The 21778-nt window shown below is 47.3% G+C and overlaps 1 protein-coding gene across 1 annotated transcript; it reads left to right on the top strand.

Annotated features, from left to right (window-relative positions):
- The first annotated feature begins 330 nt into the window (after window positions 1-330).
- Window positions 331-21476, top strand: LOC134506781 (actin-related protein 2-B-like). The gene is made up of 9 exons (XM_063317114.1): window positions 331-476; window positions 11728-11838; window positions 13075-13290; window positions 14294-14366; window positions 15155-15291; window positions 16165-16314; window positions 16907-17052; window positions 18809-18941; window positions 20556-21476. The coding sequence occupies exons 1-9, from the start codon at window positions 429-431 to the stop codon at window positions 20724-20726; spliced, it is 1185 nt and encodes a 394-aa protein (XP_063173184.1). The 5' UTR covers window positions 331-428; the 3' UTR covers window positions 20727-21476.
- The last annotated feature ends 302 nt before the right edge of the window (window positions 21477-21778 follow it).

The raw sequence follows: 21778 nt of genomic DNA, 5'->3' as shown, positions 1-21778 counted from the left end.
TTCCTGCAACCGGATTCCAACCTCGCCTACCCCGCAGGGCTGTCGTGGGCGGAAGAAAGAACCCTTTGGCTAGGATGGAACGGATCCATCGGTCATTCTGGCTGCGGTGCCCTGCATGGGGGGCCAGCCAAGGAGGAAGCCCACCCGCCCATCAGCTCCAGGAGTCTGAATGGAGGGCGCCCTTTCCCGGGAAGGGATGCCCAATGGTCACAGTCGGCGGCCCCTCGGCCCTTCCCCGCTGACCTTCCAGCCCAGGATGTTGCATCACGGCCGGGGCTGCTGGCGCGTCCCCGCAGCTCCGGCGCTCAGCCCAACCTAGCCCAGCCCAGCCCAGCCCAGCCTGGAATCCGAGCGGCGCCGCTTCCTGCTCGCCCGAGGCGGAAGAGAAGGCACAGCCGCGGCCGCCGCCCAGCCCCGAACCCGCCGCCATGGACAGCCGGGGTCGGCGGGTGGTGGTCTGCGACAACGGCACCGGGGTGAGCAGCCGCGCGTCCGGGGCGCTCGGGGCGCGGGGCGAGCGCGGCTGGGTTCCCACGACCCGCGGAGGGCTGCGTGGGCGCGAGCGGCGGAGGACCCGCGTTGGTGATCCCGAATGTTAGCACGCAGGTTAAGCGGGTGGCGGGAATGCAGGCTTCAGGGCCGGCCTCCTGCCGGACCTGAAGAGGATGGCCGTGATTTTCTGCCCTCCGCTATCTTTACAACGACCCTGCGGAGTACGTTGGGCAGAAAGGGAGGGAGTTTGTGCATAAACCTGGTGCCTTGTTCATCAGAGTTAGTGTGGAGCTCGTGATTGGTAGTTGCACAAACCATGGTTCGTCTTGTGTGGAGCAGACCCTGATTTATTAGGCTTATATGGGGACTAAAGGGGAAAGATTCGAGGTATCTTAGATGATAGCTCAGTCACTGTGAGGTGAGTAAAATATGAATTTGTTTTAATCTGTTCAATCGTGTCCAATTCTTGGAGACTGCCTGGATAAGTCCCTGAAGTTTTCTTGGCAAGTTTTTTTTGGAAGTGGTTTGCCATTGCCTCCTTCCTGGGGCTGGGAGAGAGTGGCTGGCCCAAAGTCACCCAGCTGGCTTGGTGCTCAAGGCAGGACTAGAACTCACGGCCTCCCGGTTTCTAGCCTGGTGCCTTAACCACAACACCAGACTGGCTCTCAAACTGTGATTCATGTGATCTGTGGACTAGGTCAAACGTTGGTCCTGAGATGCTCAGGGAACTTCAGAACTAAGTGGGGGCTTGAACCCAGGCCCAACATGCCTGTCTCATTCAACCCTTGCCAGGGCCAGCAGTATTGCAAGGACGATGGTCCTTTGTGTGTGCCCTCCTCACAAAAACGTTGTTGAAAACCTGCAACCAAATAATCACGTACACAGATTGCTTTGGAAACTGGCTGGGTAAACTGTCCAGTTATAAGAGATTCATCTGGAAGAATCAACAAGAGTGCCTCTGCGGAAGTGCAGAGCGTCAGCGAGACATGGCAGTCAGCCTCTGGTAGTTTGCAGAAAGACCAGTATCTGGGCAGATTATAAATAGGTCCTACCAGCAAGAAAATGTATGCTGGACACATCGCATGTCGGGTGCTTCGACATCCGTTTTGTTGTGGTTAAATCGTTGTATTGCACAAGCGAGTGCTGCAACACTCCGGTTGTGCCAATGCTCACCAGCGTGAGCAATGCGCCCCAAAGGGCCACACACGGCATTCTGATGCCAGGTTGTGAATTCATCCCAACCGGGAAAGCATTTTCCCCTCCCTGGATTCATATCAGCCAGGTCAGCCCAACACAATGGCTTGCCTAATGTGCGAACCTCATGCTCGGGTGCAAGGGGGTTACTGGAGCAATTAAATATATCTCTAAGTTTTGCACAAGCAAATCTGCACTTTCAGTGCTGGGAAGGCAGGATCTGTGGGTGACTTGGCCTCCCCCTCATGTCCTCTCAGCTTCCCAACACACTTTGTGCCTGAACCCACTTCCTGAACACAGCTTAGATCAGGGTTTCTCAACCAGGGTTGTGTGGTGCCCTCAGGTTCTGCAAGAGGTCAGTTGGGGTTCCCTGGGAGATCACGGTTTATTTAAAACATTATTCCCAAATCAGGCAACTTCACCTTAAAGAGGCAGGTTTCATTCTTTATTTTCAGTTTATGCATGTTAATGCATCTTTACAGGCCTACCCAAGAAACAAATATAATAATTTTGTGACTTCTGGCCTGTGTTTGAGCCTGAACGTGCAGGGGTTTCCTGAGGCCTGGGAAAAATGGCAAGGGTTCCTCCAGGGCCAAAACGTTGAAAAAGGCTGGCTTAGAGAATCAAGTCATGATCGTGCCCAGAGATTGGGGCATAGCTTCTTCTGTCTCCAATCTTTTCTGGGGGGAAAAAAAGAGGAGAAAGGGCCTTGCAAGGAATTTGGAAACGTCCTTCTAACTGAGGCAGAGACTCAGTTTTTTTTCACATGATGCATTAAACCCAGATTAGGGTTTTGTTTGCATGTGTGAGATGGTGCTGTGCAGCAGCTCAATAATATTTGAGGCTGTTCTTTTTTGCCTGCCTGCCTGCTGCTGAATCAGGCCCTTTTTGCAAAATTGGTTTTCTTCCAGAGGAAAATCAGAAACGTATTTATATTCATTCAAAACGCTGATCCAACTTAGTGTTTCTCAGCCTTGGCAGCTTGATGTGTGGACTTCAACTCCCAGAATTCCCCAACCAGCCCTGCTGGCTGGGGAATTCTGGGAGTTGAAGTCCACCCATCTTCAAGCTGCCGAGGTTGAGAAACACTGATCCAACCGATTCTTCCTCTTTTATCCAGACAGGCAGTAGCTGTCCAAGATTTCAGGAAGTTTTTTCCCACCCCTCAGCTTGACCTAGAAAAGCCAAGGACTGTATCTGCAACACAAGAGTGGTCATTCCTTTAAAGTCAAGATCCTAGTCCTCAAGGCTGCCTTATAGTGTGGTGGTCAGTCCCTCCCACCCAGTACAAGAGACAGTCCCAGGTCCAATATCTTTTCTTCTAAGCACCTGATTCTTTTTAGCTGGACTTGCTAAGAACTGAGTCCAACCCTGCTTTAGGCAAAAAAAAAAAAAGATTTTAAGACTGTTGCTCTGCACTTCCGCTCTGCAGTTCTTGAGTCCCGCTTAGACCTGCGTCCTCTCTGTCTCGTAGCTTCCCAAAGGCTTCCAACCTTTGCTACGACACTGTCATTTTAAAACTTCAGCCCAACATTAAATCCTTTGAGATCCCCGACTTAGCAGACTAGCTGTATTGCCTTTTCATGAAACGGAAACAAGATCTGGATTTTGACCTGTCCACTCCCTCGTTGTGGTTGAGTGCTTCATTCCTCCTCCCCTTACAGGCCACTCAAGAGGCCTTTACAGGCGGTCCCTGCTTAACAACCATTCATTTAGTGACAGTTCGGACTTATGATAGTGCTGAAGAAACCGACTTACAACTGGTCCTCACACTTATGACCGTTGCAGTGTCCCTGCAGTCATGTGATCATGATTCCTGCACTTGGAATCCACCACTGCGGTCAAGAGATTGCCATTTTTTACCTTGCTGCTGGCTTCTGGCAAGCAAAATCAGTGGGGAACTGCGTGATTCGCTCAACGACCACATGGTTTGCTAAACGCCCATGGTGATTTGCTTAATGACTGCCACAAAAGGTCATAAAATGGGTCGGATTTGCTTAATGACCGCTTTGCTTAGCAACTGAAATTCCGGTCCCAATTGTGGTCGTTAAGTGAGGACTACCTGTACTGGGAACAATGAGGGCTAGTATCTTATTTCTCCCCCTGGAAACCATGCACGTGCTCAGTGGATGCCTTCTCCCTGCCGCCCAGTTTTAAGATGACGGGAAAGGCTTGGCAGCTTTTTGATTCTTCTTCCCCTGTTTTAATACAGGCTTAAACTTGGGGGGCTGGCTGCTCCCCGGCTTTCCTCAAGTCCCGCCCCCAGCTCCTGCCTTTCATCTTGGGCCCCTCCCCCTGTAAAGGTATAGCCTTTTAACTAAGGAGCTGCAAACTGCCAGTCAAGATTCCTCATTTCATTTCCTGTTTCTCTACTTCCTACGTTTTTTGGGTGGGAAGAGCTGCGCGGCTGCAGGTCTGACGTGCGGCGCAGGGTTGCAGCTGTTTGGACCAGCCGGCAAAGTTGCGGCTTTGAAAGAGGAACGCACAACTGAAATCAGGACATTTCCTTTTGGGAAGGATGGATAAAGCATTGGAAAAAAGTCATGGAACTTTGGTTTTAGATGTGATAAACACAGTGAGATTATTGTATGCACAGAGATGGAAAGATCTGGCAAGATCTACAATGGGGAAATGGTTGGTGAAGATGAGATGGCTAAATTGACCTGTTTCATTAGAGAAAAGAGGGTATCTGTGTTTATTGATGACTGGAAGCCCCTTATGGACTTTTTGCATAAAACAGAAAAAAATGAACTTATGATTTATGGTTTTGATGATTAGATGGGATAGATTATAGAAAGAAAAGAGTCATGATGTAATTTTAGAGAAAGCGGTAAATTTACAATTGTACTTATAACTGCTGTAAAGAAGATCGGAAGCCACTTCTTTATATCTTCTTTTTCTTTTCTATTTTTCTTCTTTCTGTTTTTCTTTTCTTTTTGCACTTTAGCTTTCTCTTTTATTTCCTCCTTTTTCCTTTTTCTTTCTTATTCTCTTTTAGTTTGTGTTAATTTTTACTCTTGTTTTTAAAACTTTAAATAAAATTATATTTAAAAAAAAAGAAACAGCAGGCAACGTTGCATTTGGAAGAAGGGGTCCAGCTGCTCGATCTTTTCCTTCCTTCCTTCCTTCCTTCCTTCCTTCCTTCCTTCCTTCCTTCCTTCCTTCCTTCCTTCCTTCCTTCCTTCCTTTCTTTCTTTCTTTCTTTCTCTTTCTTTCTTTCTTTCTTTCCATCTTTCTGTCTTTCTTTCGTCTCTCTCTTTCTGTTTGTCTTTCTGTCTCTTCTTCCTTACAGTCCCTCCCTCCCCCTCCCATTTTTCCTCTCTCCCCTCCCCTCCCCTTCCTTCCTTCCTTCCTTCCTTCCCATTCCCCTCCCCTCCTCCCTCCCTCCCATTCCCCTCCCCTCCCCTCCCCTTCCCCTCCCCTCCCCTCCCCTCCCCTCCCCTCCCCTCCCCTCCCCTCCCCTCCCCTCCCCTCCCCTCCCCTCCCCTCCCCTTCCCCTTCCCCTTCCCTCCCCTCCCCTCCCCTCCCCTCCCTCCCTCCCTCCCTCCCTCCCTTCCCATTCCCCTCCCTCCCTCCCTTCCCATTCTCCTCCCTCCCTCCCTCCCTTCCTTCCCATTCCCCTCCCCTCTCCTCCTTCCTTCCTTCCTCCCTCCCTCCCTCCGTTCCTTCCCTGCCCCCTCCCCTCCAATTCTCCATCCATCCATCCATCAGCACACACCAAGCTGCCCCCATTTCACCCTGCTTCCATGAGAATAACTTGGCCCTGATCTGCACTGCCCTGGCCACACTCTTGGCCCAATTAAATTGCTGGCTCCTGCACAATACACAGCCGTAACAGTTTCCCCTGAGGTACTAGTTTTCTATCTGCAGGGATATACGTTGGAAAGAGGATCCTTCTGTCATTGGAGTGGGGTCTTGATGGGGTGAGAACCTCTGGATATTTATACACTCAATACAGAAATTGTGTTTCTGCAACAAACTAGGCCTGAGGGGCGCTGATCAGGGTTTGTTTTTCTAACAGGGGACTTGGCTGGTCAGTCCCATCTGATGGTCCCCTTCCCAGAGAATGTGTTAAATCAGCAACTCACTCAAAAGTGCTGCTGCAACCACAAACTCAGATAAATTCTTGTCCCTAATGCATTTGGGCCATTTTAGGTTTCTTGGTTTAGAGGCTAGATTCCCACCTCCCGGTTTAGACTTTTGGCTTGGTTGCAGTTGGTTAATTACAGGAGACCTGGTTAAATTGTGGCTAGTGAGTTTGTGATTTGGTGTGTTGGAAGAACTTACCAGCTTTGGCATATTATGTGAATTTCATAATAGGTGTCCGAACAGCCAGGAACCACGCTGAGGCAAGGAGCAGGTCTCTAGTGTTTATTACTGCTACATAAACAGAATCCTAACAAACTGAAGAAGCGTGGGAAAAACCCAGACAGATAAACCCCAAAGGTCAAGGCGGGTCTGATCTGTGTCTCTTTGAATGGCTGCTCAACTCCTCAGTACTACGCCTGCGTTTTCCCCCCTGGATAGAGGCCCCCTCCTGCTCGCCATCAGTACTCATGACATCGCCCTCCCCTCCAGATTCACATTCCATTTCAGCCCCCTCCCTTCCAGAGGTCTGATAAGAGTCCATCTCTCCTTCCAAGCTCCCATGGGAACTGGGCAACGATGGAAAGTCTTCAAAGGAAAACTCCTCCAAGGACGAATCAGTGCTGCTCTCCAGGTCTGATAACTCTTCTGGCCCAGGTGGCTGCTGCTGGAAAATAGCTACATAATTAGAAGAGTCGTCCCCCCTCCCCCCTGGGAAATGCCAGCCCGAGGTGGAGGGCTGTGGTTCCTCCCCCCCCTCTGTAACTGGTGTCAAGGCTTCAGGTGGGGGTGGAAACTGCAAACTTACGAACTCCTCTGCTTGGGATTCCTCTGCTTGCTCAGCCAAGTGAGGAATCTCTGGTAGAGTGCGAGGCTTGGGTTTGTGAGGGAAAAGCTGATGGAATCGATGAACCAGTGTTGGTGCATGCACATCTCTGGCATTCTCCCACGTGCGCTCTTCCTCAGGGTACCCTTTCCAGTGTATGAAATATTGGATGCCCCTTCCCCTCCTCCTAGAGTCCAGAATTTCCTTGACTTCGTATTCTTCCTCCCCCTCTACAATTACTGGAGGTGGGGGCATTTGCGATCGCAAGGTACTTGGGGGAGGGTCTTTGGCTAGCAAGGCTCTGTGAAAGACTGGATGGATTTTCATGGATGCTGGCAGCTTTAAGCGATAAGCCACTGGATTTATCTGCTGTACCACAGTGAAAGGGCCCACAAACTTAGAGTCCAACTTCTTGGAGGGTCTGGTAGAGGTCAAAAACTTGGTAGAGAGCCACACTTTGTCTCCTACCGCAATCGCTGGCCCCTCTTGTCTGTGAGCATCTGCAGCTCTCTTGTAAGCACCCTTTGCCCTGTTTAGCTGCTCCTTTAACAACTCCTGTGAGGCTTGTTGCTCTTTAAGAAAATCAGCCATGGCTGGAACAGTTCCCTGCTGGGAGGAGGTGGGCAACACCCAAGGGTTAACCCCGTAGAGTGCTTGGAAAGGAGACATCTTGGTAGAGGATTGCACAGAGTTGTTATAAGTAAGTTCTGCCATGGGGAGCAGGGCTGGCCAATTGTCTTGCTGATAAGTGGTGTAACACCTGAGATACTGCTGTAACCATTGGTTAATTTTCTCAGCTTGCCCGTTACTAGCCGGATGATGTGATGATGACAGGTGGATCTGGACCCCTAATGACTGGAAAAGGGCCCTCCAGAACCTGGAAGTGAACTGAGGGCCTCTGTCACTCACCAAGTGATTCACCATGCCTCTATAACTAAAAACATGGTCCATGAACAACTGCGCTGTGGCTTGCGCAGATGGGAGGCCCTTGCAAGGAATAAAATGCACCATTTTAGTGAAAAGGTCCACCACCACTAGTATGGAAGTCAGCCCCTGGACTGGGGGTAAATCAGTGGTGAAATCCATGGAGATCGTATCCCAAGGCCTACTGGGGGTGGGTAGGGGTTGCAAGAGTCCTGTGGGCTTCCCTGGGAGAGGCTTTGCTCGTCTACAGGTATGACAAGAAGCCACGTAGCCCTTTATGTCTGCAGTCATCTTAGGCCACCAGTAGTCTCTCAGAGCTCTATGGAGAGTTTTGAAAACACCTCCGTGGCCTGCCGTTTGATGGTCATGGCAAAGTCTCAGTACTTCTTCCCTCAATGAGGGGGGAATGTATAATCGCCCGCTATGCCAGAGGATTCCTGCCTCCACATTGAATGGCGAGGCAGTGTCTTGCGGGTCCCTCTGGAGGTCATCCATCCTGGCCCTGGCATACGGGTCCCGTTGCTGCTGAGCTCTGACTCTTGTAAATAGGTCCTCTGCTTGTCTGCCTGCTGCTAAAATCTCTGTCTGGTTCCCCCTCATAGACTGCTGAAAGTTGTGAGGTTGTAATATAGTAACCTGTACCTCCTGGTGAGTAGCGGGAGTTGCCTGAATGGATCGAGACAGGGCATCTGCCAAACAGTTCTGCACCCCGGGAACATAAGAAATAACAAAATTGAAACGGGAGAAAAACTGGCTCCATCTGATTTGGCATGGGGTGAGGGATCTGGCGTTTTGTAGAAGCTGTAAATTCTTGTGATCGGTGCAAACTTTCACAGGAAAGGTTGTGTCCTTACTCATGACAGGTTGCACCTTCTAGCCAGTGCCTCCACTCTTGAAATGCTGCTTTAATTGCCAGCAACTCCTTGTTAAAAACATCATAGTTTCTCTCTTCTGGCGAGAGCAGGCATGAAAAAAAGGCACAGGGAAGCAATGTATTCTCGGTTTTGTTTGTATATTGCAATAACACCGCCCCAATGGCAATATCGGAAGCATCTGAATGCATTATGAATTGCTTCGTGGGATCAGGGTGTTTTAACAGCGGCTGGGATGCAAAGAGTTGCTTGAATTCTCGGAATGCTGCTTGCTCCCTCTCCCCCCAAATGAATTTTGATCCTTTCTTCAAAAGCTGTGTGAGGGGTTTAGCCCTCTCACTAAATCTTTTTACGAACTTCCTGTAAAAATTGCAGAACCCTAGGAACCTTTGTACATCTTTCACATTTCAGGGGGGTTGCCAAGAGAGAATTGCCTGGACCTTAGAAGGATCCATGGATATGCCTTCTGTTGATATTTTATAGCCCAGGAAATGTAATTCAGTTAAATCGAAGGCACATTTCTCTAGCTTGGCAAACAGCTTGTTCTCTCTCAGTCTTTGTAAGACATTACGTGCATGGGTTACATGAGTTGTAGCATCCTCAGAGAATATTAATATGTCATCTAGATAAATGACCAGATAGTTATCTAGTAAATCAGAAAATTTGATTCATAAATCGGGAAAATATGGCTCCTGCATTAGACAAGCCAAAGGGCAAAACAAGGTACTCAAATTTACCAAACCTGGTGTTGAAGGCAGTCAGATATTCATGCCCCTCTTTCATCCAGATCAAATTGTACACATTCCTGAGGTCCAACCTAGTAAAAATGCGTGCTTTCTGTAAGCGATCCAGCAGATCAGATGTTAGCGGCATGGGATAATTTTCTTTTATTGTGAGTTTATTGAGGGAACTGAAATTGTGGACCACTCTCATGGGTGCCTCCTGGTTTGCCGGTGCCAACAGGTTAGGCTTCTTTGGTACGAAGAAGGTAGGAGCAGACGCTGGGGAAGTAGATGGTCGGATGAAACCCTTTTGGAGATTAGAATCCAAGTAATCTTTTAAGGTGGCTAGTTCCTTGGGGGACATGGGATATTGTTTCCTTGCTGGAATCCTGGCTCCTGGTATCAACTCAATGGTGCAATCACAGTCCCTATGAGGGGGTAGTGCTGTGGCCTCTTGTTCGCTGAAAACGTCTGCGAAATCCGCATACTTGGCTGGCAACTGGACCCCCCCTGCTTCCGTGACTGTGTTGGTTGCTGGAGAGAGGAGAGCGGCTTGAATCTTGTGGTGCTGGCATTCCTTAGCTGGGAAGGAGATTGCTCCCGTAGTCCAGTTCAACAATGGGTTGTGGATCTTCAGCCAAGGTGTGCCCAGGACTACAGGCACATTAAGTGATGCCGTAACATAAAGTTGGATCCACTCAGTGTGGTCTCCCGTTGTTAGTTGCAAGGGTTCTGTGAACCTTCTAATCGGCCCTGCCTTGAGGGGCTGGCCGTCAATGGTCTCCACTTCTGTGGACGTGGCAATTCTATGGTTGGGATGTTGAGGTTTTGTACAGTCTGTACATCAATAAAATTGGTGGAAGCTCCGGAATCCACGAGGGCCTCTAGCTTGACCTGGTGCTCTGGGTTTATGCGCATTCTGACTGGTAAGTAGTAAAAGGATTGCCTGGAATGCTCGGAATGAGCCCTTCTTAATTGATTGATGGTCTCCCTGCTGAGCTCTGTGGAGGGAGACCGACGGAGTTTCCCTGGTTGGAAGCAGAGGCGGAGGTGGCTCTTGTTTCAGCTGCTTGCCCTGGGGCTCTTACGGAATTTGCTTGGCTTCTCGCTGGGCAAGCTCTCACCATGTGCCCCTGGACTCCGCAGTAGAAACAGAGGGCTCTCTCTCTCCTTCTCTGCCTCTCAGCCTCGGAAGTAAGCCTCCTGCTCGCCCCGATCTGCATCGGCTCCTCTGGTCCTGAGTAAGGAGATGCTGCGGAGAGAGCTGGAAATCCTGGAAGCGTCCTGAGGCCCTGCCTCTCCCCGGCTGCATCTGTCTGAGCTCTTCTAGCCTGGCATCTATGACCACAGACAACTGATATAAAGCTTCTAACGTAGCTGGTGTTCCCTGGCGCACTAATCCATTCTTAATTTCTTCATCCAGCCCCTGTTTGAATTGGTCTTTCAAGGCACTCTCATTCCAGTCCAGATCTCCTGCTAACAGCTTGAAATCAGCAATGTAGATTCCCACTCTCTTGTTGCCTTGCTTGAGCTTCCGAATTTCCCGGCTGGCCGTGACCTCTCTGATCGGGTCGTCAAAGTGTGCTCGGAACCCTGCCAGAAATTTCTGGTAGTCGTTGAGAATCGGGTCGTTGTTCTCCACCATGGGAATAGCCCATTTGGCTGCTGGGCCCTTTAGCAGACTTAGAATGAAGGTGACTCTGGTTCTGTCTGTGGGGAACTCTGCCGGTCTGCTGTCGAAAAACATTGTGCACTGTGTGAGAAAGGTCCTCAACTGTCCTGCTTCTCCTCCAAACTTCTCTGGTAGACTGCCCTGGGATCTCAAGACTACTGGAGGAGCTGCTGCCGCTGCTGCTGGCACCGGTTGTGGGTTAATCGGAGCTGGTTGTTGTAACTGCTGTAGCATGGCAGCTTGTAATGTGTTGATCTGGAGATCTACCTGTTGTTGGTCTTGTTGCAGGGCTGCTGCCAATTGTTGGATGGCGAGCCGAATTTCCTGGTTTTCCAAAGACATTTTCCAAATGTCTCTCCTTTATTTTTGTTTGTTCCTCCCTCTTTCGATGGGAGTAGTGGAGTTTGTTAGGATTGATGTCCTAACAGCCAGGAACCACGCTGAGACGAGGAGCAGGTCTCTAGTGTTTATTACTGCTACATAAGACAGAAAATCCTAACAAACTGAAGAAGCGTGGGAAAACCCAGACAGATAAACCCCAAAGGTCAAGGCGGGTCTGATCTGTGTCTCTTTGAATGGCTGCTTAATTCCTCAGTACTACGCCTGCGTTTCCCCCCCTGGATAGGGGCCCCCTCCTGCTCGCCATCAGCACTCATGACAATAGGACATATTTATTGGGGGAAATATATTATGTGAACCCAGCAAAAACACTTTGCGATCCCTGCTTATGTTATATAAACCTAGTCCTTAGCTTCTTGTTCTTTCTCTTTACCTCTCTTTTCTTCTGATTTTATTGTGGAGAAAAAAAATATCCCTTTAACCATCTAGAATGATCAACTGTCGATAATGTGAATCGCCTCTGCCCATTCGTTCCTCTTGCCATTTCCTCATCTTGCAGGGCCAAAATAAATTTGACTCATGTTCTCCCCATCTTTGCAGTTTGTGAAATGTGGCTACGCCGGTTCGAATTTTCCTGAGCACATTTTCCCAGCTCTGGTGGGACGTCCTATTATTCGGTCCAGCGTTAAGGTTGGCAACATTGAGATCAAGGTGAGTGATACTTAAAAAAGGGGGCAGTCGGGGGGGGGACGTGATTACTTTTCAAACTGCCAAATTGTGCTTTGCGACTTGTGCCCAAAGTGGGCGATTTAATAGCACTTGTGTTATTTATTTTATTCTGCGTTATTTCGCAACTGGCCCCCCGGAGCAACTGGCCCACCGTAAGGCTGTATAAATGCTTTCAGTTTATTACTCAAAATTGGGTGTAATTTGGCTGATGTGTGAGTGGTTTTGGTTTTATTCCCAGTTACTTATGTTTCCTGGTCATGGACCATAATAATCTGATTATCTACCTATACTGTATATCTACCCACTGATTACCTATGTGACAGCCCTTCGAGGTAGGCCAGGTCATAAAATAGACTCCCCCCTACACTGGGACTCTATCAGTGTAGGCCAGTTTTTCTCAACCTTGGCAACTTTAAGATACGTGGACCAACTCCCAGAATTCCCCATCCAGCACACTCCCAAGCACAGATCCCAACATGCTGGCTGGGGAATTCTGGGAGTTGATGTCCACACCTCTTAAAGTTGCCACAGTTGAGAAATGCTGGTGTAGGCTATAGTAACAGAAAGTTGAAAGCCTGACAGTGTTTTCCCTTTCCCTCCCTTTAATACCAAAGAGAGTTAAGGCTGAGTCAGTTCTTTCTACAGGTAGTCCTCAGTTAACAACCATTCATTCAGTGATGGTTCGGACTTATGATGGTGCTGAAAAAACTGACTTACAACCTGTCCTCGCATTTATGACCATCACAGCATCCTGTGGTCACGTGATCGCCATTTTTGACCTTCCTGGCCGGCTTCTGGCGGGCAAAATCAGTGGGGAACTCCATGATTCGCTTAATGACCTTGTGGTTTGCTTAATGCCTGCGGTGATTTGCTTAGCAACCACCACAAAAAGGTTGTAAAATCAGGTCGTATTTGCTTAATGACCGCTTTGCTTAGCAACTGAAATTCTGGTCCTAATTGTGGTTGTTAAGCGAGGACTACCTATAATATCTTCTTCTTGCCCTGGGCTTAAATTAGGTTTTTGTAAGTCCTGTTGCCTCGTTCCTCCAAGATTACTTCTTTGGTTCTCTGCACTCCCTACTTATTGTACTTATCTATCTCATTCTGCCCACATGCGATGTGGGTTCTGCTGTCTGTGTGTGTGCGCACGCCCCATTCGTTCATGCGGGCATTGTTGTAACCTGGAAAACAGACCCACGTGGGTTTCATCCCTGGCAGGACCTCATGGTGGGCGATGATGCCAGCAAGCTGCGTTCCATGTTGGAGGTGAACTATCCCATGGAGAACGGGATTGTGCGCAGCTGGGATGACATGAAATATTTGTGGGACTACACCTTTGGGCCCGAGAAACTCAACGTTGACCCCCGCAACTGTAAGATTCTGCTCACAGAGCCGCCCATGAATCCCACCAAGAACCGAGAAAAGATCATTGAGGTACGCAGAACTGGAGGGGACCATCTTAGAGAAAGACCCAAGCAAGGTTATTTGGATAAATTACGGTCTTTATTCCAGCCCAGCCACCGTTTTTATGATTTTTTAAAAAATCTGTTCAATCGTGTCCGATTCTCAGAGACTGCCTGGACAAGTCCCTGCAGCTTTCTTGGCAAGGTTTTTTGGAAGTGGTTTGCCATTGCCTCCTTCCTGGGGCTGGGAGAGAGTGGCTGGCCCAGGGTCACCCAGCTGGCTTTGTGCCTAAGGCAGGACTAGAACTCACATCTCCTGGTTTCTAGCCTGTTGCCTTCACCACTAGACCAAACTGGCTGTTTTTATGATGCGTGGACTTTTATTATCCAAAGATTTTATTATCCATTTTGTTATCTGCAGAAAAATGTACGACCTAAAATGTTTGTAGGTTAACCAACAAAAGGCGACTTTATATATATCTCACCCTATTTTACATAGTTGCTAATGAATGCACCCTGGAAACCTTTTTTTTTAAATGCATGTTACCTGTTTTTCATTTTTGATCCTATAAATTTACAGTATATGTTCAACTCTTGAACATATACATTTAGACCCCAGGGCAGGTTTTGTAAAATCTAACTGTCCCCAAGGTCAGCTCTTCTTTTCAATGTAATTACCCCTGTTTAGATGTCACTTCTAGAAGTGCACCTTTTTTTTCAGACGTGCTATTTTGATAGGTTTTGATTAGGGAAAGAGAAATGCAACAAGACTTGATTTCATGGTAGTATCTGTGAAGTCTGGTGGGAGCAGATGAGGCCCAACTTTATTCCCTGTAGAATCTGTCTTACACCCTTATTTCATACTTTGTGAATAAAGAACAATCAACAATTCCTGTTTTGATGGGAAAGGATAACCTGGTGGGGTTGTTATTGGCAGCTGCTGAAAGGTTTATTCACGGTTATAAATGACTGTAAAAGATGAATGTGGCTTATTGAGGGAATGCTACCGTCTTGTCTTTCCCCATACAATCCAGGTTATGTTTGAAACATACCAGTTTGATGGTGTCTATATTGCAATCCAAGCCGTCTTGACTCTTTATGCTCAAGGTAAGCCAACTTTGTGGGAAGGCAGAGAGTTAAGCAATTAGCCACAATTCTCGGAGCTGCACCCACAATCATACCCAATCCAGAGTCCCCCATGAGGGGGAGATGGGTGGTGAATAAATTTATAAATAAATAAATAAAATCTGGTGACTGAATTAACCCATTTTCTGGTTTCACACAATACCTGGAACCCATAAACTTGGGTTCACACAACAGGCTAAGCTGCAAAGCAACTAATTAAACTTGCAGTCAGGTTGGTCGAGCCAAACCCCTTGTTGAATAAGTTGTGCGGATGGAGGCCAATGATTTTTCAGTCTGTTTCTAATGAAGCATGTTGGAAAACTTTATAAACTGTTATTTGCAAGCCGCCCAGAGTCACTTTTATACTGAGAGGGGTGGTGTATAAATTTAATAACAAAGTAAAAATAAATAAAGACCTACCTATGAAAGGATTATAATGAACTGGCAGAGGGGGGAAATTTGGACTTGGTTATCATATGCGTGTGCATTCACAAGTGTGCTAACAACAAATAAAATCCTGGCCAATCTATGGCTGAGTTTGCACCCCACAACTTGGTTTGTTCTCCTTTTGGTGTATTTTTGAAGCAGATGGAGCTTGGTGGCTGTGTTCACATGACACTTAACCCGGTTAGGGAAAGAACTGGCTTAATTCAGTAACCAGAGAAAAGTGTTGTGTGAATTCAGCTGGTTTATTTTTTTAGGAGAAGGCAGGAACCCTTTGGATAGCTGAGACACATTGCTCTGTGCTTTTAACATTCTCCGCTTTGTAGGTCTGCTGACCGGGGTGGTGGTGGACTCTGGGGACGGGGTCACTCACATCTGCCCCGTCTACGAGGGCTTTTCATTGCCCCACCTCACCCGCCGGCTGGATATCGCAGGGCGCGACATCACACGCTACCTCATCAAGGTGAGCGCTGGTCACCTTTCTGATCTCCCCCCAGATCCATCACACAACTCCCTTGCAGGGTTGCAAAGTTTTTCAGAGCACAAAAAGCAGTAAGAATTAATAAGCAAGGACAGTGAAGGCGTGTGGGGGGGGGACTGAAAGTGAAAGTGAAAGCCAAGGGGAAGTGAAAGGAAGACACAGAGGTTGGAAGGGAAGGAAGGGAAAGTGAGAGGGACCTAAGGAAAGGGAGGAAAGTGATGTACTGTATTTACATTTATAAATGTAGTGGCGATTTTGCTATTAAGCTCAATCATTTATATTTTCTTTTTTTGATATCATGAAAACGACTCCATCTACTCTGCCTGGTATCTCTTACTAATGTTATATTGAGCATTAATTATACAGCTTCTGTCATTATCTGTCCATCTATAGATAAATCTTTTTTTGGAAATATGTCTTTGTTTTAAATACCAATTTTTTAAAAATTTCCATGCATTTTCCCACTTTTAGTGAGCATTCTACCAACGTGCACACATTTATCTAGTTTTTAGCTACAGTATTTATGTATAATTTACAAATTGTAAGTGAAATTACAAATCGTTCACTTCATTTTTTTTTCTTTCGGATGTAACGACCATGGCCTTTGGTACCTTCTGGTTCTTCTTGTTGCATCATACAATCCATCAAACATTTGCTGAAAATTAGACCGTTCTCAACCAACGACATGGCACTGTCTGCATACAAAAGTACGCGGACAATGCAATTTTTTTTTTGGCGCTGGCGTACAAGACTGACTGGAAGGCAGAATCCAAGGCTGTGTTTGGACGGCTGTGAAAGCGACGCCCAGAAAATCGAAATGTGCAATTCTGTAGCGTTGTCTTTCTGTTCCGCCAGCTCTTGTTACTTCGCGGCTACGCCTTCAACCACTCGGCTGATTTTGAGACGGTCAGGATGATGAAAGAGAAGCTGTGTTATGTTGGCTACAACATTGACCAGGAACAGCAGTTAGCCCGCGAGACAACAGTGCTGGTGGAATCCTATACGGTAATTGCTTTTCTTCTAATCATTAAGGAGTACAATTTGATGCTGGCTTCCCTTTGCAGTGCAAAGATTAGCTTGTCCATCATTGGAATCGGTCCTGGAGTCAGTCTTGACTCCTGGTGACAAGTCCCTGCAGTTTTCTTGGCATCAGTTCTAGAAGTGTTTTGTCCTGGCCTCGTTCTTCCTAGGGGCGAGAGATTGACTGGCCCCGTATCACCCAGCTGGTCTTGTGCCTAAGGCAGGACCAGAATTCACGGTCCCAGGTTCCAGCCCGGTGACTTACCCCAGGGAGAAACTCACACTTATGACGGTTGCAGCGTTCCGGTGTCATGTGATCACCATCTGCAACCTTCCCAGCCGGCTTCCAACAAGCAAAGTCAACGGGGGAAGCCGGATACGCTTAATGACCACAGCAGAAAAGGTTGTAAAATTGGGTGTGACCCACTGAATAACCGCCCTGCTTAGCAACGGAAGTTCCAGTCCCAATTGTGGTTGTAAGTCGAGGACTGCCTGTAAAGACAAGAAGCATGTTGGATGTTCTCTCCAATCTTTCATTGGGGTGGTGACCATCCTTTTCTTCTTCTTCCCCCTGCAGCTGCCAGACGGGCGTGTGATCAAAGTTGGGGGGGAACGCTTTGAAGCCCCCGAAGCGCTGTTTCAGCCTCACCTCATCAACGTGGAAGGGGTGGGAATGGCTGAGCTTCTCTTCAGCACCATCCAAGCTTCTGCTGTGGACACTCGGTAAGAGGCATCAACTTGGGATGGTCTGAAGAGCCTCTGAAGCTAAGGGAGAGCCAATTCTGGCTTCAGGGACCCCCACGTTTGCAGAGCTCTTTAAAAAAGACAAAACTGGCGGTGGGGGGGGGAAGAAAGGGGGAAACCCAGTATTGTAGGAAACTAAGCAGAGTTGGGGGCCATGTATATGTGGGAAGCTGATATAGGACAGAATGGAGTCCAAGCATCTTAGAATGAAACATACTTCATGCTGCAACCTTTTTGATATCGGGTATTGTAATGGTATGTGGGAAAGACCTTGGGAGACGGGGCAAAGAGATGCTGCCTAGGGAACGGTCAGATAAGAGGCGGCTTAGCCCTCAGCTGCATAATGGAAGGAGAAAGAGGCTCAGAAGGGACCCTCCCTCGTTTCTCAGGCTGCAGAGGAGATGGGGGGGATTATACTTTCAGACTTGCAAGATTCTGTCAATGTTGCTTTACAATAAAGTAGAATTAGTTCATCTGGTTGGGATTCCTGTCCGATTTACCCCACAAGGCTGACTGTTATATTTTTTTAGGGGCAGATGGGGTGGGGTAGGGGGAACAAATGAACAGGGGTGGACCTGCTGGTGAGTTTTATTAGTGGAAGCCTCAAGTGCTTTCTGCATCTCAGGTTTATTACTTTTATGATTTGTTAAAACAGTGATTCTAAAAGTGTGGTCCGAGGACCCTCTGGGGTCCCCCAAGACCCTCTCAGGGGTCCACAGAATCAAAACTATTTGCCAGATATTGAAGATATTTGCAAAAATTTAAAACAACGTCCCTTTTCTCATTATTAATTTTTATTTGTTAAAAAAATAAGGTTTTTTCTATGAAAAGTATTTTATTTATGTTAAGATCTAACGAGTTTAATACTGTTATTTTTACGTGGTTCAATTAATAAATATTCTATGAATGCATCAATTCTAATTTTTAAATATCAATAACTATAACCCATACAAACAAAGGTTCTTTTGGGGTCCTCCCTAATTTTTAAAAGTGGGTAGGGATCCCAAGAGAAAAAAGGTGAAGAAACACTGTGTTAAAGTGTATGAAATGAAAAAAAACCCTGCCATAATCAGCTAATACAAAACAACTGATTTCATTAAGCTTTATTAAAACAATAACATGGCTGTCATAACTGAAATCTTTTATAGTTTGTGTATTGAAAATTCTACTCTCCTGATCCCAAGACCCGGAGAAGATGCTGAATTATCCCTGTGCCATGAACCCCCTTGCGAATCAGTCATTGAATTAGTTTCTTAAGGTGATGGCTATGCTATTACAGGTAGTCCTTGCTTAACGACCACAACTGAGACCAGAATTTCAGTCGCTAAGCAAAGCAGTCATTAAGCGAATCCAACCCGATTTAACAACCTTTATGTGGTTGGTCATTAAGCAAACCACGTGGTTGTTAAGTGAATCGTGCGGTTCCCCACTGATTTTGTTTGCCAGAAGCTGGCCGGGAAGGGAAAAAATGGCGATCATGTGACCACGGGATGCCGCAACGGTCATAAGTGTCAGCACTGGTTATAAGTCAGTTTTTTCAGCACCGTCATAAGTCTGAACCATCATTAAATGAATGGTCATTAAGTGATGACTACCTGTAAATGCTGGGAGAGTTACTGAATGAAGCCTGTCTGGTTTATTTCCATTAAATTAACCACGTTTTCTCCTGTCCTTAAGTGGCTGCAGCATCTGATCATTCTCCTCTACCCACCCACCCCGCCCCATCTTTTCACAGGGCAGAGTTTTATAAACATATTGTTCTTTCGGGAGGCTCCACCATGTACCCCGGACTGCCATCCCGCCTGGAGCGTGAGATCAAACAGCTGTATCTAGAACGGGTGCTAAACGGGGATGTGCAAAAACTGTCGGTAAGTGGACAATGCAGATTGGAAAGGGTAGGGCTGAGGTCCAGTCTGCGAGGCGCTGACCTCTCCTGGCATTTTAAACAGTGTCAGGCAGAACAAAAACCCCTCTCTCCCTCCCCTCACTTTCACACTAAGTTTGATGGAAAAGAATGGGCTTTTTGACTTGCCATTTAAAGGGGGAGCAAATGTTGCTGTGCGAGGTCCTTGTCAGCCCCACCAGGTAGACCAGACTATGAAATCAATTCCACAGGATAGCTAAAATTACTTTTATTGAGATTGGCTATACTGGTAGTCCTCGACTTATGATCACAATTGGGACCTGAACTTCCATCACTAAGCGATGTGGTTGTTAAGTGAATTGCACCCGATTTTATGACCTTCTTTGCTGCGGTCATTAAGTGAAACATATGGCTGTTCAGCAAATCCAGCTTCCCCCACTGACTTTGCTTGTTGGAGGATGGCTGGGAAGGTCGCAAATGGCGATCATGTGACCCCAGGATGCTGCAACCGTTGAAAGTGTGAGCCGGTTGCCAAGCATCTGAATTTTGATCATGTGACCATGGGGACACTGTGACAGTTGTAAGTGCAAGGACCGGTCACAAGTAACTTTTTTCAGCACCGTCATAACTTCAAACAGTCATTAAATGAATGGTCGTAAGTTGAGGACTACCTGTAATAACAGAATCTGGCAACGTACTGATTGTGCCGGACCTCCTTCCCCTTCTTATTCTCCGGTGACTCAGGGAGGTGTCTGCCTGAGCTGCTCCCAAACAGTATCTTGTTTCCCAGGACTTTTGCCTAGATAACAGTTCTTGCATATTTCCATCCAGATCACCTTCCTTACTCTTCACAGTTCTTGCCCTTGTTTAAGCCACAGAACAGCCAAGAAGTGCATGGTGTGTGTGTGAATGCCGCATCTCTCCTTGCGCAATTTTTTCTCTCCAGCCCATTCCCGTCTCCCTGGCTTCCCACCCTCCTATTCAATCCCAAGGGGGACCCCTTAGGAGAAAATCCATTGCTTGGGGTTTTTCAGATGGGGAAACCAGATGAGCGCTGAGTTTCTCAGGCAGAGATCCCCGTTCTGTCAACAACCCAGAGTTGCCCACTTGGAGGCTGAGAAAAACAGGCCAAAAGGGCCCTTTCACAACGAGAAGGGTGGGAGGGGGGAAAAAAAGGCAGATTTCAATTGTCCTGCATGTGTACGAAGAGGGGAATTTCACCTTTCTGTTGGCAGAGAGTAAAGTTGAGACCCACCTAACTGGGCTTAAGTAATGTTTCTTTAATGCCAGCCTTGGTGGAAAAAGAGAATCTCAGAGGCCGCAAGAGGAATTTCACAGCCTCCTTTCTTGCGTCTTCATTAAGGGGGAATCTCTTGGGATTTTTCGAAATGCTTCTTCCTGGTGGTCAGGCCACCTGGGCTGGATTTCACGGGGCACCAGGTCTAGACTCTAGGTCCCAAAGTTGGGGAGGGACAACTTGACCAGGTGAATAGCTGACTCGTTCAAGCATCTTGTGGAACCAGCCTCAAAATACGATTCCCTTCCAATTTAAGTTCCCTGGACATCCTCTTGTTTATTCAAAGTAATGCTAGCTGTCTTGTCCCCCACCCCTTTTCAGAAATTCAAGATTCGCATCGAGGACCCCCCACGCCGAAAACACATGGTATTCCTGGGGGGAGCCGTCCTCGCTGACATCATGAAAGACAAGGAGAGCTTCTGGCTGCAACGGTCCGACTACCTGGAAAAGGGGACCCGGATTCTTGAGATGCTCGGAGTGCCAATGCGATAGGACAGGAAGATGGCTCCTCATCCTGGTCTTTCCTTGGACCTTAATGCCCAATTCCAATCCCCTTTCCCTTCTCCTTTCTTTCTTCTTCAGCAATCGTAACGCCGAGTATTTTTTTAAGGGGGTGTTGCAGCCTGACAGCCTGTTTTTGGCTCTTTCCTTCCCCTTTTAAGCTGCTAGTCCTCTGCAAGGGGACAGGGAGAACGGTCCCAAGGAAGCGCTAAATCACCCTCCCTTGAAATTTCAAAGGCTTGCTTTTCTCCAATGCAGCTCAGGCTGTCAACCTTGGCTCCGGGAATTCATTTCTATCCTGTCCTTTAGAGAAAAACAAATTTTTAGGCCTTGCAGACAGGAGAGAAATGAACACACTCCTGTATTTTCACCTAACAACTCAGGGATGCTGGGGATATACTGGTCAGTTTTTTTTCCTCCAAAATAATTCTCCTTTCCCCTCGCCAAGCCCCTTTTTTATCTTCCTCCACTTCAAAGACCAAAAAAAGTTGCTTTTGGCTCAGGACCAAAGATAAACCAGTTCTGCTTGCTTGCAAGGCGTAAGTTCTGCCTTTTTTCTGGATCAGGGTAACTTTCTGAAGAAAGACCTTTGGAAGGGGGGTGTATCGGCAGCAAACCAGCTATGAAAGATAATTTGAGCCCGCCCTGAGAGAGATCTGTGCCCTTCACAAAAGATTGTGTTGCTTGAAATGTAATTCATCCCCTCCCCAGCTTCATTTTTTAAATAAAAAATTAACATTCCTTTGTTTTTTTTTAATCAGATAGAATGTAGAAGAAACAACTATACAGGTAGTCCTCGCTTAATGACTATGAGTTTAGTGAGTTTTTAGACTTATGACAGTGCTAAAACCCCTGACTTATGGCTGGTCCTCGCACTTACAACCGTTGCAGTGTCCCTGCAGTCACACGATCATGGCACTTGGCAACCTGTTTGCGTTTACAACCGTTGCAGCCTCCCAGTCACGCGATCACCATTTTTGACCTTCCCAGCCAGAAAGCAAAATCAATGGGAAACTGTGTGATTCACTTAACGACTGATGCAA

Source organism: Candoia aspera, chromosome 17 (assembly GCF_035149785.1).
Source record: "Candoia aspera isolate rCanAsp1 chromosome 17, rCanAsp1.hap2, whole genome shotgun sequence".
In the NCBI taxonomy this organism is placed as follows: Eukaryota; Metazoa; Chordata; class Lepidosauria; order Squamata; family Boidae; genus Candoia; species Candoia aspera.
This window is presented reverse-complemented; position numbering and strand designations above follow the sequence as displayed.